Raw genomic sequence first — 16066 nt, 5'->3', positions numbered from 1 at the left:
GTCTCGTAACGGTTACGGCAATTAAAATGTGCTATGTTCTCGTCGAAGTCATTCCCTCGTGGAGGGGATCGTCCCTATAGAAAAGAAACTGTCGTAAGTCGTTTCTTGGAAACGCCCGTTCTCTCGTCGCACACTTTGCAGACATACTGAATTGCATTGAATATTTATTACATATAACACACTTGTACACCATTTTTAAGTCGCGCAATATAACGCGTTGTTACAATAGTAGCAATACAATAGAATATCTTCATTGGTATTGTACGTTTTCTCTTTATAAAAGTATATCTGAATATCCGTCTCTCTCTCCCCCCTCCCTCCCTCCCTCCCTCCTCTTTTTCTTTCAAATAGTCTTTTAAAATTTGCCGTGTGTTTAATTCGTGCATCAGAGATCCACGTATTTTTTAAGTAAACGTGCGCGGTATAAATCGTTATTATTATCTCAATGGTCGGACTTATTTCTGCTAAAATTTTTTTAACAAATTTCCCTTGTGTAAAAATAAGCACACATATACACACACACACATACGCGCGCGCGCGATGCGGCTCACGGAGGTATGACAGCGAACATTCACTTCGTGAAAATGAGCTCAAGATATGCTTAGAACATAGGTAACAGTTCAGTATAACCTACTGATAAATGGTACTGGTACAAGAAAATTTACAATATCACATGATCGAACATTTGAGAACAGAGGAGTTGCAGATTCACGAAATTAACGATCTTCTCCATATCTACGAATAAAACTTGATGGCTTAAAAAAAAGATCTACCGTCCATTGTAAATTAATTGTCGTAAAGTTAGAGTGTATAAGAAAATAATTAGTCTAAGTAACTTAAATTGTTGTACGTATCGAATATTTCAGCCCGAATTTCATCCGGTCATATTGATCTACATTTATCTATTTATTATCTATATTTAGGCATAATATATTTTATATCGGTTATCCATAAATGGGAAATACTATTTCCTGGGAGGAAGCCGATTAATTCGGTCGTGCAATGGATCTTGAAATCATAATATTGCTACGTCCGTGCTTAATCACACAATCACGTAGAAGAGACCGTCTTTTCTGCATCATTTTTCTCTGTCGCCAACAGAGCATTTTTTCCGACCGAGTTTGAGTACAGTACTCGGGATGAAATACTCGTTACATACATCGGTTAAAAACGTCACGACGTCAATTTAATCGCGCGAGCACATCAATGATTAGTAATTAATAATTATATTTCTTTCTCGCTTTTCGCTATGATGATTTGCGCCAATATTCGTTATATGGCGTCGGTTGTCAGACGAAAATAATACTGCTTGTGTTCCTTTTTATCACGCAGATACATGCAGCCGATTATTAGTAGAACTAGTAAAAGTACCAATACTATAGATAACGTCAGGGTCGCTGGAACAAACGAAAAACGGTAATTGGAATTTCAGATGAGCAATCGAAGTACACAAAGACGAATAATTACTTATAACTACTGCTGCGTTTAGGTTGTACTCGTATTGTTCCGTCTTAAATAGACATTCTCGTTCCCAGTCCTCAGGTACAACATCTTTAGTCAAAGTAATAAAATTGTCTAAAGGGCACAACGTAGTACAGCCCGGTAACGTCATAAGTATCGGTTCCGCGCTACTATTCTTGTAAGAAACCTACGGATACACATATAAAAATATATGAATCTTATAATTAAATATATATATATATATATATATAACCTTGAAATAAATATATATGTATATATACATAACTTCACTTTAATGAGAAAAGTGTACAAATATTAAGCAAAAATACGTACCGTTACAAAATACTGGTTTTTGGGGTTTGTCCTTAACTCTACGAGAACCGTGGCGACATAAGGTGGACAGTGCGGCTCAAATAACTTGAGGGTCATCAGCAGATTTGCGATAGTTTGATCATGGGCACTGTATATCCACACTTTTCTGTCGGGTTCCAACTCATTCTGCGATTTCTTTACCATGTGGTCTATCATTTCCCCAAGCAGTGGACCTGTGACATCACAGTTAAATGCCAGTAACCGAGAACATGTAATTAAAAAGTCGCCCATAATCACCTGATTTCAACCTCTGAAGTATCTGGTTGTACGCGTCAGTTGTGAAACTGAGCTCAGCGAGAGGCTTCATCTTATCCGGAAATACTGACCTTGTCCACGGTGGTAGAGTTTTGTTGTATAAATTCTGCAAGATAAACCGAACTTCTTTACCTTATCTTTGCCTCTCAGACCAGCGACAACGGACAAATCATTTATCTCTCGTATCGATACGAAGCAAATATGCTTATCAGAACGCACCTCGATATACAAGGTATTGTACAAATGTTCGACATTCTCCAACGAAGAAACTTTATAGCCGGTGTTCTGGGACAAGTAGCTGTAGAGCTTCGCGTTCGCCTGATTTATCCGCTTCCTTTCCGGCGACGTCAGGACTTTCTCCAGCTCGTACTTGTAGCGCGCACAGTATTTCTTGCCGCTCAACACGTGATCTTGCTCCTCTGGAATGGTGTGTACCGGAATTGGCATCCACTTGATACGGTCCCAGACTTGGTCCCTCACCGGTGGGTAGAGTCCCGCTAGATTCGCCTCGGCCGACATCAACGTGCGGTCCACGTCCGTACTGCGGACGCAGATATCGTATCGCGAGTAAACAGCGGGCAGGAGATCGGAGTATCGTTTCCGCAGCCAACGGCCAAGAAGCAACTGCTGGTGTTTACCAAGCTGTATTTCAAAAGAAAACAAACATCAGTGTCGGTACAGTTGGTACGTAGGTCCTCAAATGCAGGTGCAAACGGCAGAGCGATCTTGAAAATCCATCTAATGCATCTTAGCGCGAGAATTTCACTTTTTTTTCCTCCTTGTTTAAATTTATACTCGTTACATAAACACTCGTGTAGCAGCGGTGCCAAGGTTCAAGCGTTGTGCCAACTCAGGTGTATCAAATTTCACGGAGCGACATTATCTTGAGGAGATAAGAAGCGGAGAAAAGACAGTGTCACGAGACACTTCTCTTTGTTCTGCCTGACTACGACCAGCCAGATCGTGTCGATTGCAGTCGAGACACACACCATTCCATGGCTTATACTCACATTCGTCAATTCTCCATATGGAACCGGCCAGGAAGTCTCCTTGCGATAAGGGTCGGTCGGATAAGGAGCGATAGGAGTTCTATCGCCATGTCTGTATAACTAGAAATACACATAACAGAACATATTAGATAAGCCTCGAGTTATTATACAAGTAGCTGATGCGTCACAACAAGAGATAAGGATGCTTTTAATGTTTAACCCACACAGTTTAACATTCAACAATAAATTTCGAAACAGATAGAGAAGAAACAACGCAATAGGTCTGAAGTCTCACAAAGACGTCATAAAGTGATCGATGGTACGCAAAACGTCTGGAAATGAATCTTTAAGACGAGTCTCGATTTTGGATATTGCGTTGCCCGGGAATAGTGATGAATGATATCGGTAGTTTTCAAGGGAAAGGTACTTACAACGTTTGCGAAAACGATCGTGCCCAGGTCTTCGGTGGTGGAGTGGCTCGCGGCGAAAATACTCGCGAACACGAGTAACGTCAGTCTGCTGCTGTTCATCGCGAGAGCGGCGAATATCCTTTCACTCGACCGTCGGTGTTCGAGCGCTTTTCGAGCAGTAACCTCACGTGGACTTTACACGTGACATCGGTGAGTAAACCTTGAACGGCGCAAGAGAACACGACGGTTATAATTTACGGAGAATACCGTCGCGCGATGTCATTTTCGTGGCCGCAAACGACGCAACCTCCATGCCAGTCCGTCCGTACGCGAGGAGCGTGCCAGTTTCGTCACGCTTTTATTATTGTTGTGTTTGTATGGTCACGAGGCTGTGCGAGGTGGAGGGACGACAGCGGGTGAATGCTTATTGGCCCTCGACGTCGACTGAATTTTCAAAATAGATAACGAGTCGGTAATATTTGCTCGATTTTAATCGTTTGCAACGCCTTTATTATCGTGACCGTAGTTTTGCATTATCTTCACGTTAGAACCTTCGGCGCAAATGCATATTTTTGGATAAAATATACCGACGTTCGCTAAAAGTAGGACGACATTCTGAGAAGTTGCTGTCACGATAACATTCCGGGACGATCTCTTGAAATATTGGAATAGTCTCGCAATGTTACGACTTTGTGAAGTAACTTCGTTTATTTTTGATTAATTTAGTAATGGTTTATTTTGTTTTATTAATAGTTTATTCAGTTATTGATTGAAGGAGCTTCTATACAAGTACACTGTCAATAATTAATCATTCGAAATTTTGCAAAATCGTAAAGGACTTTCTCTTCAATCCATTCTATATCCACCTTTGCCCCTGTTAATCCGGGACACCATATATAGTTTTAAAGGTTCGGACAAAACCGGTTTTTCCAATTTTCCAGTTCTCTTCGATTTGCTTCCGTGGTAAATGTGAAAAAAATTTTTTCGAGACTTCAAAACTATAAATATATATAATGATTATACATGAGAAATTTTTTATCAGGAATGTGGGTTGCCTCACTTCGCAAATTTCGACGTTTCGATTTTATGCATGTCCACCGAACTTTCAAACTTTAATGAATCTTCGGATACGTTATCAAAGTATCACGCTGCCGCATATTAATATTAATGCATATTAATATTAATGCTGCATATTAATAACTTAAAATTAAGATTTTGAGACGATTCTGCTTTGACCTCATTTGAATAAGAAAGTTGAAGTTTAGCAATTTAATTGAACAAAAAGTCAGGCCTTGGCATTTAATATGCGTGCGTGTTATCGGAAACAAGTTGTCGAGAATAAAATTAAATATATTTCTAGAAACAAATTAAATAAATTGCCGCTTCTTGACTAAACGTGCAATATTTTTTGCAATACTACAGTAATAGAAAAAAGTGCACGTTAATTAGAAAGGATGAGATAGCAGGAATATTAACTATTGAGATACAGGATAACTTGACACGGAAAAATTGACTCACTGGATATGTTGCGAGTGCGAAAAAATATTCGGCAGGTGCGTTATCAACTACAAGGCCTGTTTAGTCGAACCAATACTTGTTCCTTTTCCCTTCAATGTTATAAATTACATATATCTTTCTTTCTTACGGTAAAAGATGCAGTCTAGTTCGGTCGAGAAAAAAGACTGGTCACCGTCCCCCTATAGTTTAAATATTCACGTTAATAATAGCGATCGGCTTTTATTCTGACCTTCTCTCGCTTCCTTCCGTTAATTGGAAAACCTGTTTGCGCGATTTGCTCATATTTTCATGTTTAATCGGAAAAGAGATATTATGAGAGCGTCCTATTTCCAACGGCTCATGGCATCTTAGACGTTATTTAAACGTGACTTGCTATCCGTAGAAAGGTCTAAGTCCTCTCTTAGCTGTACTTTCTACACTCGTTCTCCTTCTCACTTCTTTACTTTCTCTTTGCGCGAGAAAAATCTAGAAACTAAGAGGGACGGGGCGATGCTCTTACCACGCCACAAGGAAGTCCGTTCAGCGGAACAACTCCCGCTCAGAAGTGAGAGGAGTCGGTGGGAGGTGTTCAATTTAAGATATAATTAGAAATTTATGTATTTCTCATATTCCACCTATGTACATCAAGCTCGCCGCGAGCTCTCGCTAGGTAAAAACTGCACCGTAAATGTAAAAGTTTCGCACGTTGATCACGACGATGTCGCCATTGTAATGCCGGGTGCGTGGACGCTTTGAGCCCCCCCCCCGTTTTCTTAAAAACTCGTTACATTACACGTAGAATATACAGTAGAACAGTAACCATCACGTACGCTTTAACGTGTACAAAAGAATTTGCTTTCCCCGTATGTGTATGTGTGTGTTTATATTACAACTTACGAATATATAATTATTTATATTATAATACACATACAATTCCACCTTTTAGAAACCACTGAACTATATCATTGTATTTTACATAGTTTATTCCGTAAGGTCGCGCACTCTCTCCGAAACACACAGAGATCCTCGGTAACCGGTCCGAGAGATCGTCTTCGATCCGCCGGTGGTTAGAAATTTAGAGAGGAAAAACATCGAACCGAGCCACCGAGGCTTGCGTTCATGAAACTGTAAGGTCAAGTTGATGCAATTGCAGATTACAACGGCATCCGAACTTTCGCTGTGAATCCATCGAGCACTGCTCGCTCGACAGACAATTTGCAGTCGGGAGAGAAAGTGCGTGACCTCTTAAACAGGTCACACACACACATATATATATATATATATGTGTGTGTGTAAAAATGTACAGAGAGACCGACCTGGTTACGGTATTATCACAATTCACGTTTACGAACGTAATCGGAGATTGTATTAGGATATAGTGAGAAAATTGCCCTGCGAGAGAATCTCTGTACGTCGTTCCTCAACTGAAAATCGCCGACCCGATCGATGAAAGCGGATTCTCAGCTGCATGAGAGTAATAACCGTAGGATCACAGTTTTCGTTGGCGGTAGCGCTGCGTGGCGTTGATCAGCATATGAGCGAGGAATGGCCACAGGATTAATACGGCGAACAATCGAGGCGAGCACTCGTGGAACGGCCACCAGCTCGGGTGTGCGCGTTTGCCGGTGTACACCTGAAGAGAAAAAGAGGCACGAATGATTTCAGCACTTTCATATAAATTTGTCAGTCCTTATTGCGTATCCCTAATATTTCGTATGCGATTTCACATCTCAGCTGTGTGCACACATGTGTCCAAATCTGAAGAAAGTGAAATATGCCGAGTGAGACGTACGCTTTGCGGCGCCAGCGCTTGCAAGGCTCGCCCTTCTAAACTCCGTACTCTGGTGGTCACTCGGTCGAGATCTCTCTGGAGATGCTGCACGGTCGTGGCGATCTGATTGAGGAACTCCGCGTTGAATTTGTCGTCTTTCTTTGTTCTCTGTCTACCCCTCTCCCGCTTACCGTCCGCCGCGGCGTCCACCGCGTGGCCGTTAGCGTTACTGTATCCATTAGTTAATTCAATGTTCTCCGTCACTACAGTGCTCTCTGTATTCGAATTATCAATTCCGTTATTTGCCGTCGTTTGTACCTTTTGAGGACAAGTAGAAGATTTTAATGCGTCTTTCTGCGATCTCTCCGGCGCGGACTGGAATGAAATGGGATTAATGTTGCTAATCGAACGATCATAAGGGAAAGAAAACAACAATCCCGTAATTCGTATCGCGATAAGCTCGAGAGCTAGAGTTACGTTCTGCGAGGAGATGATGATGACAGGGCGCGGCTAGAGAGCGACACGATGATACGCACCTCGACGGTATCTATAAATTCCTCCTCTTCACCGTCAGTGTCCTGCGGCAACGGGCTCGCGGTGCGGCTGCTGGTCGGGCTGGTCTCCAAACTGCTAGTTATATGTCGCGAAGCGTTGCAGACCCTGTGGGGTGACGTTTCTCTGGATGCTGACGGACGAAAGAGACAAATTCAACGGAGACTGAATCGAGCGAGAGAGAGAGAAAGAGAGAGAGAGAGAGAGAGAAGAAAGGGGGAGAGAATGATACTTGCACGGAGGATACACGCGTTTCTCGCTCGCCGTTATCGGGGCTGATAATTTCGATGCTAAACAAGAGAGTCGAGTTCTCGTATCAGCGAGATATGAGGTCCCCCGATAAGTTTGTGCAAAGTCGGTTCATCACTTGGAACTTTCGAGGCACGTTTCGTTGTGCGTGTGGAAGAAATAAAAAGAAAGAAACGAACCCAACGGCGAGCCGGATAACGGTGAACCCGGTTGGGAGCGCATACGCTCCAGCACTGGTCCCACGAGCAGCTCCAAATCCTCGGTCGGCACGCTCTCATAAAACGAGTCCAAACTGCCGAGAAAAGTCGCCACGTTGTCCGTGTAAGACATAGTCTCGACGATCTGTGAAGTAACGACGACGTTTTCATTTGACACAGATATGCGCGGCCGGTCGGTCGCGCGATTCGATTGCGCGACAAACGGTGGTGCGTCATGAGGAGACACGTACTCTCTTTAATTCCTCCACGTAATTATTCATGGCTTCTGTGCGGCTCATGTTACCGAGACGCGTCCAGGCGTCCCATTTTGCCTTCTTCACCACCTCCCAGAACGCGGGTTTCGACTGCTGGCAGGGCCCTTCGGTCGCCTGCTTGAAGTACGAGTAAAATCGCAGCATGATCTCGTGGCTCGGCTGGTACGCTCCTAAAAAATATTTATGCGATGTGTGCTTCTAATCGTAAGGATTATGTATGTGTTATATAAATGATATGATGTATAAGTAAAATTATGTAGAGCGGAGCCGATCCTTCTGCGAAATATGATCCTTTATTCAGCAGAACAAAATTGTATCTTCGATAAGCGATCGGAAATTATTGGCATCCATGCAGAACACGGCAGGCCTGATTAGCGTTTTCTAACGCTATATTAATATGTAAGAAGGCCAGAGCTGAACGAGAATAAAAAAAAAAGGACACCTCTCTGTCACTTAGCCTTGACACTTTGACTCTCGAAAGCGATCTCGCGAATAAACCGCGATGCAATCGCGGTTTGCTTAACGAATGTCGATTCTTCCCGCGTGTATCACCGCGCAATATCCCCGGCGATATTTCTACGATTCCGATTGCGACTGGAAAAATCCTAGGTAGACTCGTAATCTTGATAGAACTTGCAATTCTAGAAAGTGATGCTCCAGAATGTGAACGTTGCTGCGTAGAAGATAATCGCCAGTTGTTTTAGCAATTGTGAAAGTCGTTCCCCCCAACAAATTGATCAGATCGGAATTCAACAATATGTAACAAAATATATTTCAGCATTATTATATTCGATCGGCAGATCGGTGTTGTTGATAGGTTGTCCGCACATGTATTTACACGCATTTATCTGTTGAAGCACGGCATAAACATGCGGAGAAAAAAGAAAGAAGTCAAGCTGACTATGCGTAAATTCACGAGAACGGATGAGAAAAAGGTAATCGCCGGTAACATGTCAAATATCGCGGGTGAAGTGCGAGGAAACAAAAGGAAGGAAACTTCGTTTCTGATTTATATGTCGATTTGACGATAATTAAAGCGCTTGTTAACAGAGTTTTATAACTGCCAGTGCAATGCGAGCGATTTTTGCGAGCAGTGAAGAGGAACATTCTAGTTTTAACCACAAAGCATGGTTCAGCTAGACTTGCGCCGTTAGAAAGTAAAGTGGGAGTAATACAGTCACTTCGCCATATGAAATGACTGGAAAGTACACCTATATGCAATATTCGACATCAAGGCCAAAATGGCAAGGAAAACAGCGGTGAACACAATCGGCACCGAAGCAACGTTCTATGAAAGAGTACAGTAACTGGTAAAAAAAAAAAAAAAAAAAAAAAAAAAAAAAAAAAAAAAAAAAAAAAAAAAAAAAAAAAAAAAAAAAAAAAAAAAAAAAAAAAAAAAAAAAAAAAAAAAAAAAAAAAAAAAAAAAAAAAAAAAAAAAAAAAAAAAAAAAAAAAAAAAAAAAAAAAAAAAAAAAAAAAAAAAAAAAAAAAAAAAAAAAAAAAAAAAAAAAAAAAAAAAAAAAAAAAAAAAAAAAAAAAAAAAAAAAAAAAAAAAAAAAAAAAAAAAAAAAAAAAAAAAAAAAAAAAAAAAAAAAAAAAAAAAAAAAAAAAAAAAAAAAAAAAAAAAAAAAAAAAAAAAAAAAAAAAAAAAAAAAAAAAAAAAAAAAAAAAAAAAAAAAAAAAAAAAAAAAAAAAAAAAAAAAAAAAAAAAAAAAAAAAAAAAAAAAAAAAAAAAAAAAAAAAAAAAAAAAAAAAAAAAAAAAAAAAAAAAAAAAAAAAAAAAAAAAAAAAAAAAAAAAAAAAAAAAAAAAAAAAAAAAAAAAAAAAAAAAAAAAAAAAAAAAAAAAAAAAAAAAAAAAAAAAAAAAAAAAAAAAAAAAAAAAAAAAAAAAAAAAAAAAAAAAAAACTAGACGTTAACTTTGTAACTCATTATATAGTTTTTTTTTATTCAAGAAAAAACCCGTTTTCTTCCTCACTTTTCCGCGAATTTTTTTGGTTTCTTGTCTTTTTTACGGAAAAAAGAAAATATCTCGGGTTTTAACCGAACACGCGTGAATTTTTCTAAATTCACGTGTAAAATCCGAGGAAAAATAGAAAGAAAAACGATTTTCTCCCGTAATTTTAAGATTGAAACATCGTTATTTCCTATTTGAATCTTGTAACTATAAACTATACAACATATTAATTTCCCGGCTTGAATATTATTTTCGGCTGAAGTCGGGCAGATATTTACACGCGAGTTCGCGATAGGACGATCGTAAAAAAGCAGACAGACCACTTCTCGACAAAAGAGGAAGTGAGATGAAGATAATACGCATCCCGGCGCTAGTTTCTTCTCGCCTCTCGAAACCTGTTGCGATTGTTTCGTTGTATCTTTTTATTCCGGTGCTTACATTGTAAGAATAGCAGAGGATCCTGGAGTCGTTATTATGTTTTACTGCAAATTTGCGGGGTTGGGAAAGTTACTTTTAAAAAATAATTCATTACCGTTACTCGTTACCGTTAGTTAGGAAATGACGAGTCATTAAAATTTCATCGAGTTTTGAGGGTCCTTTTTTAGAATTCGCTTCTGCTCGTTTCATATACACCTATATTGCGTAACGCGTGCAAAGTAACCATAAAAATAACGATTATATTCGTTACCGTTATCCAAGAAACGTGACATTACCGTCACTAATGAGAAAATGTCGTTACCAAATCGTTACAGGAAAAAAAAAAGAAACGATAACAACGTTGTAAATAACTCCGTCGTTACTTTCCAATTCAGCAAATTTGTTAGTTCTATACTCGTTACCGTACGCGCAGAATTAAAAATCCTACCGCACAATTACAATACACACGTTAATGTAGGCGAAAACGGTTGGCTTCATTCGAAAGACGAGAAAAAGTTAACGAAACCTTTTTTTTCGAACAAAAACCACCGTTTCCGCCCGCATAAACGCGCGCATCGTGAGGGAGAACTTTTAATTATGCACAGTCAGTAACGAATATGACGTGAAAATATTCGCGCTAAACAAGGGCGACTGCAAGACTCATCTCAATGCTCGTCGGCTCATTATCATAACAAAGCCTCGAGTAATGACGCGGTGTGTCGAGCGTCTCGGCGAGTGATATTAGAATACGACAGTTACGATTAGTAATCGCATAACACGATATAAAGACCGGTTTCAAAGGTTGAGCCGTTTCTTCCGCCAGGTTTTCGTAACGATCTCGCGCGTATCGCCGGGCGCGCGCGAATAATCGTCGTATCCTCTCTCGTGCGTTTTTTCCGCCGCGCCGACGAGGAAGTCGCACGACGATTCAGAGATCGAATTTTTGATATCGCTTTCGACGTCGCGCGCGCGAGCGAGCAAGAAGTTACATTCACTTTCTTCCCCGGCTATCCGATCCCGTGAATTTCTCTGCTCGGTCACATTGGCGCTGGCTTGCTCGCAAAATCCGTCCTTGTTTCCAATCGGAAGCGACGGAAAAGTACAGGGAGGAAGCGGCCCGAGGAGACGGTGTCGTCAAGTTTCGAAAGTGTGTTTCAACGCGCGCCCGAACGCTCGCGACGCTGTCCTTCGACCGTCCGTCTTTCAGCTCTGGACGGAAATTCATTTACGATCTCGTTACGATCTCATTACCGTACATCTACTCGGGATACGACGCACGCAAACCTCGTGAATTCGACGAAAGGTCAATATCCGCTCGCTGCGTAATGGGCACGCAGTGGAAAGGGAGAAAGAGAGAGAGAACCTTGAGGTGCGAGTCGCCGCGACTAAACACGATTTTTCGACGTGCGTATATGTGCTGACAAGGAAAGCGAAATTACACGCTGCGCCACCGTGCTGAATTTTAAATGCCTCTTTCTCTCTATCTACCTAATTATCTATCTCTTTATCTCTCTCTTTCTCTCTTGTATGAGGCTAGCAGTCGTCCCGAGGTGCCAGCGGGGAACGATGACGACGGCAAATATCAGGCCGTGGACTTTAGTCGATACGCAATAACGCACCGGCCGTCGATGTGCGGCCGAAAGGAAGAGAAGCTGGAAAGGAAAAGAAATCAACAAAGAGGGGAAAGCGATCGCGTAATATCGCCACCGCCGCCGACGCTGCGGATATCGGTCGTTCTCGTCGTCGAGAGTGAACACGATGAACTGTAGATGGGCAGACGAGTAAAAGTCATACGTGGATAGATAGGTGAAGGTTGTCTCCCCTCTAAGGATCGCCGTGACAAGCGCGGTGTGCCCGGCAACGCGACGAAAACATACAGGGGGATCGTTCGCGACACTTTTTACCATTTTTCGGCAGGCTCCTGATCACGTTCACAGCTGCGTTGAATTTCTCTTCCGTCGTCATGTTTCCCTGGTGAACGCGGACGGGCCGCTTCTAGTCAGGTCTTGGCGATAAAGCGCGTCTCTCTCTCTTTCGGCCTCCTCCTTTTCAAGTGCGGGCGCTTCTTTTGTCCTCCACGAAAAGCACACCGGGGATCAGCGCGACGAAATGTACCCGGGCGACGGCGAGCGACGACTACCGCTGACAGCGACTCGTCTACTTCGAGAATCGAATCATCGAACGATTACCAACTGCCGCGAAACTCCCCGCGAGGAGAAACCGATTGACAATTGATTATCGTGCGGCAACCGCGCGACGTATACGACGAACCTGGACCAACGACGCCACGACGATGACTGACGGATTCTAATAAATTTATCGCCGCGGGCTCACCGATTGGCGATTGGCGATCGCCCGTTCAGCGTCTCGGCGACGGCACGCATGCGCTGGCCGCTAATTCAAGTTATTCTTTCATTCGTTCTTTCGTGCCCGCCGAACGGGGGGATATGTATGTATGTGCGTACGATTTTGGAGTTGCGATTACTTGCGAGTTACCATCTCAATGTTCTCGAGTTACGATACATTTTCGAGTCATGAAGTTACTCATGATTCGAATATACATGTAATCAGACACGGTGTTCGCGACACTTAATTTTTCTACAAGATTCGGAACGCACCCCGTGTCCAATAAGAAAATTCGATTTTTAGTCATTCTCGAGAGGCACATTTTCCTATTGGGCGTACAAGATGCGTTGCGAAACCCATCGGAAAAAAGTGTTGCAACTTTGACCACGCCGATCGCGCGAATAGTGTGACGACTGTGTCCTCGACGAAATGTGATCAAATTTTTAATTGAATTGCAAATTTGAATTCGCAGCTTGATAGACGTGACGGAGCATTTTTAATGTACCCCGCTGGTCAGGCGGCGCAAAATTTGCTCGGCAATGCGGTTGCATTCGATTAAATTGCACCCTCTGCACTTTCTCTCTCGCCCTTTCTCCTTTCTTCGCCGGAGCTGAGCATACGTATATATGTACACACATACACATGTGTCTCCACCTCATTTTTAACTTGCAGGAAAGTACATTTGCGCTATTGACCTCCTTCTGCCACAAAGTTCACTCGATGTTTACACCTTGCACTCTTCGCACTCTCTCCATCTCTTTCCCCTTTATAAACGCGTATGCGGGTATCCTTTTCACTTGAAGTGTAAAAAGTGTAAAAACAAACCTATGGAACGTGTAGTCGTACTGGCTTATGTGAAAGACGGCCCGTGTGACGCACGTAGGTGTTCGTTTAGTTTTGCAAACTGTTCAACGGTGAGTACGGTGTAAAAAAACTCTTGCCAATGAGCTTTGCTTTCCAAAGTGACCCATCAAACATGTGTTTCTAACGTATGTCTTTCTTCCTCGCCGACAGGTACAATTGTCAAAGTTGCAAAATGACTTCGTTCGGTCGCGGTCGTGGGTGGTTTCTTCAGAAGAAAGAACAGGGTCTTCGTAGACCGGGAGGTGTATTTTGCACCAATGATGCCGTTAAAGACATATTGAACAAGTTAAGTACCAACGGTACTTGTGAACAAATCTCACCACAGCTGGTTCAGGAGATCATCGACGTGATGACTAACGCGAGCAGCAAAGAGAACCTCAGGTATTATACAGTTCCTAGTCTTGCAACAATTGTTTTATCGCTCCTGAATGCAACATCTCGTATGTTAGAGAAACATGCGACATGCTTTGGAAACAATCCGTGATGAACGACACCTTCACCATGAAGATGGCGATGGTATTCAGTGATAATAAAGTTGCCCTCATAGAAGATACCAATAAAGAGACCATACGGTCTCGTTTCCTACGTTTTCTGCAGGATAATTATATGTGCAAGTATCATGTAAAGTTTTCTCGATTGTCTTATGTCAATATCGATGTTATTCTATATATATATATATATATGTTTGTGTGTTGTTCTTTTAGCTAGGGAGAAAAATAAAATGGAGGACAAGAAGACATTTGCAAATATTGTTTTACTTCATGCAGAAGTTTACTATCATATGAGACTGAATAATGGTAGTAGATTGAAAATATTGGCTTTACCATTGATTCACTATTTAGGAGATTTGATAGAAGATAGTGTCGAGGAAGAAAGTATTCACTTCATCATGATACAGGTGTGCTAAAATCTACATTGTGCGGATTTAGTAAAAACAGCACCTTACAATTGTGTGAAGTTACTTTTCCTTCAGATACTCAGATCCGGTAAAAATCTTTACACAGCGTGTCCGGAACAACTTGTGGAGTTTATAATAAAAATTAAGCAAGCATTGATTAAAGAAAAGAGCGAACATTCTCGAAATCGTGCAATGTTATTGCTAGTGATCGACTTAGCTAATAACCACTATGAAATTAAGGACACACGCCTGAGGCAGCTTTACACTTCGAATATTAAAACGCTCATTTTCGAATATCCATTTTTCAAGAAGGAATTAGAAGCGGACACAGAGACGAAGATTGGAAATGGTAATGATGACTTGTCAAGCATTGGGGGATGTGTTGCAATATGTGAATAAAAGTTTTAGGCAATGATCTGCCAAAGAACATGCAAGAAGTTGACAACGTCCCTCCTCATCGAATTGCAAAAGAAGAGATGAACGATCTTTGTAATAAACAAAGCCATCATTCAAAGGGTCATCATGTTCCAAGAGCGATACGTGGAACGGGTGCATTAGATACTAAAAAAGAAGATGATGTTAACACAAAGCTGAACTCCATGAAGATCACGTCTCCAAGGCAGAAGAACGCAGACTTCTGGGATCATGACGATAGATTTCACAAAGATTACGAATAGTGTGTGTGTGCAAGGTAAAGATTTACATTTCTCAGCTCGTGTAAATATATCTATATATATGTATAAAAATGGAGTATCTTTCTTTTTTTAAGCATATATAAAATTCCTCATACGGTGTTCTCTCTCTATATTGTAGAAACGTTATCCACTGACTTAACGAATAATTATAAGTAATAAAAAAAGACTACAACGAGGATGTGGAATGAGTGACATATATTGATTGGAATGTCACATACTGATAAATATGGACGTGATTAAAACAGCAGAAAAACATAATAGATTTGTTTGTTCAGCTGTATTTTTCCGCAGGTTTCGTCTTTTTATATTTCCGACACTTCATTATGTACTCCTTTTGAGTACACATGAAGTGTACAGTCAAAGAAAGGGAAAATAAAGCTACTCTTATATCTACATTAAGGTAGAAATAAACGTAGATATACTCTGAATGTGATACATACTCTGTTATTATTTGCAATGTTTGCTGTTTTGATATTTGATTGAAACTTTCGGGGGCGATGATATACTTTTTATAAAAGATAGCGCTGCTAAGATACTCGTGTATACAATGTAGGTAAGAGAGACTGCAAGATTTTACTGATAAATTTGCGACGTTCTGAGAAACAGAACTTAAACTTCAACGACAACTAATATTGTCTACTTCAGCTAATTTGGATTTTGTTTTTTTTAAGTATATTTGCTAAGGCTGGGCCGCGTCTTCTCCAGGATTGATAATTGATAAAGAAGCTCGCGTGTGTCATCATTTTGTTACTTACAATATCAGTAGAACTTATTGAAACTACATCCACGTTTATATGTGAATGTACAATATATATATATACTTACTTCGACGTATCGATAGAATTAATCTAAGGGCATGATTT

The 16066-nt window shown here is 40.8% G+C and overlaps 3 protein-coding genes across 5 annotated transcripts; 1 reads left to right on the top strand and 2 right to left on the bottom strand.

The window, feature by feature from the left end:
- Positions 1-307: 307 nt before the first annotated feature.
- LOC106747861 (prostatic acid phosphatase) lies at positions 308-3853 on the bottom strand. The gene is made up of 7 exons (XM_014625825.1): positions 3509-3853; positions 3099-3197; positions 2308-2730; positions 2071-2194; positions 1795-2006; positions 1468-1648; positions 308-1397 (listed from the first exon to the last, which is right to left on the bottom strand). The coding sequence occupies exons 1-7, from the start codon at positions 3605-3607 to the stop codon at positions 1273-1275; spliced, it is 1263 nt and encodes a 420-aa protein (XP_014481311.1). The 5' UTR covers positions 3608-3853; the 3' UTR covers positions 308-1272.
- Positions 3854-5586: 1733 nt separating this feature from the next.
- LOC106747863 (acyl-CoA-binding domain-containing protein 5) lies at positions 5587-12690 on the bottom strand. 2 transcript variants are annotated; one of them, XM_014625829.1, is made up of 6 exons: positions 12305-12690; positions 8005-8198; positions 7736-7898; positions 7292-7440; positions 6777-7073; positions 5587-6617 (listed from the first exon to the last, which is right to left on the bottom strand). In XM_014625829.1, exons 1-6 carry the CDS (start codon positions 12363-12365, stop codon positions 6474-6476), a joined length of 1008 nt encoding a protein of 335 aa, XP_014481315.1. In that variant the 5' UTR covers positions 12366-12690; the 3' UTR covers positions 5587-6473. The 2 variants fall into 2 exon arrangements, with proteins under 2 accessions (XP_014481315.1, XP_014481314.1); XM_014625828.1 differs by having other exon boundaries at positions 6777-7130; positions 12305-12689.
- An 88-nt stretch (positions 12691-12778) lies between these two features.
- On the top strand, positions 12779-15638 carry LOC106747862. Of its 2 annotated transcripts, XM_014625827.1 has the most exons (8): positions 12779-12857; positions 13419-13660; positions 13761-13991; positions 14060-14220; positions 14315-14508; positions 14584-14857; positions 14911-15199; positions 15322-15638. In XM_014625827.1, exons 3-7 carry the CDS (start codon positions 13783-13785, stop codon positions 15183-15185), a joined length of 1113 nt encoding a protein of 370 aa, XP_014481313.1. In that variant the 5' UTR covers positions 12779-12857; positions 13419-13660; positions 13761-13782; the 3' UTR covers positions 15186-15199; positions 15322-15638. The 2 variants fall into 2 exon arrangements, with proteins under 2 accessions (XP_014481313.1, XP_014481312.1); XM_014625826.1 differs by having other exon boundaries at positions 12789-13660.
- Positions 15639-16066: the final 428 nt, after the last annotated feature.

The sequence above is a fragment of the Dinoponera quadriceps genome, unplaced genomic scaffold (assembly GCF_001313825.1).
Source record: "Dinoponera quadriceps isolate SergipeBrazil2010 unplaced genomic scaffold, ASM131382v1 scaffold2392, whole genome shotgun sequence".
Taxonomy (NCBI): Eukaryota; Metazoa; Arthropoda; class Insecta; order Hymenoptera; family Formicidae; genus Dinoponera; species Dinoponera quadriceps.
This window is presented reverse-complemented; position numbering and strand designations above follow the sequence as displayed.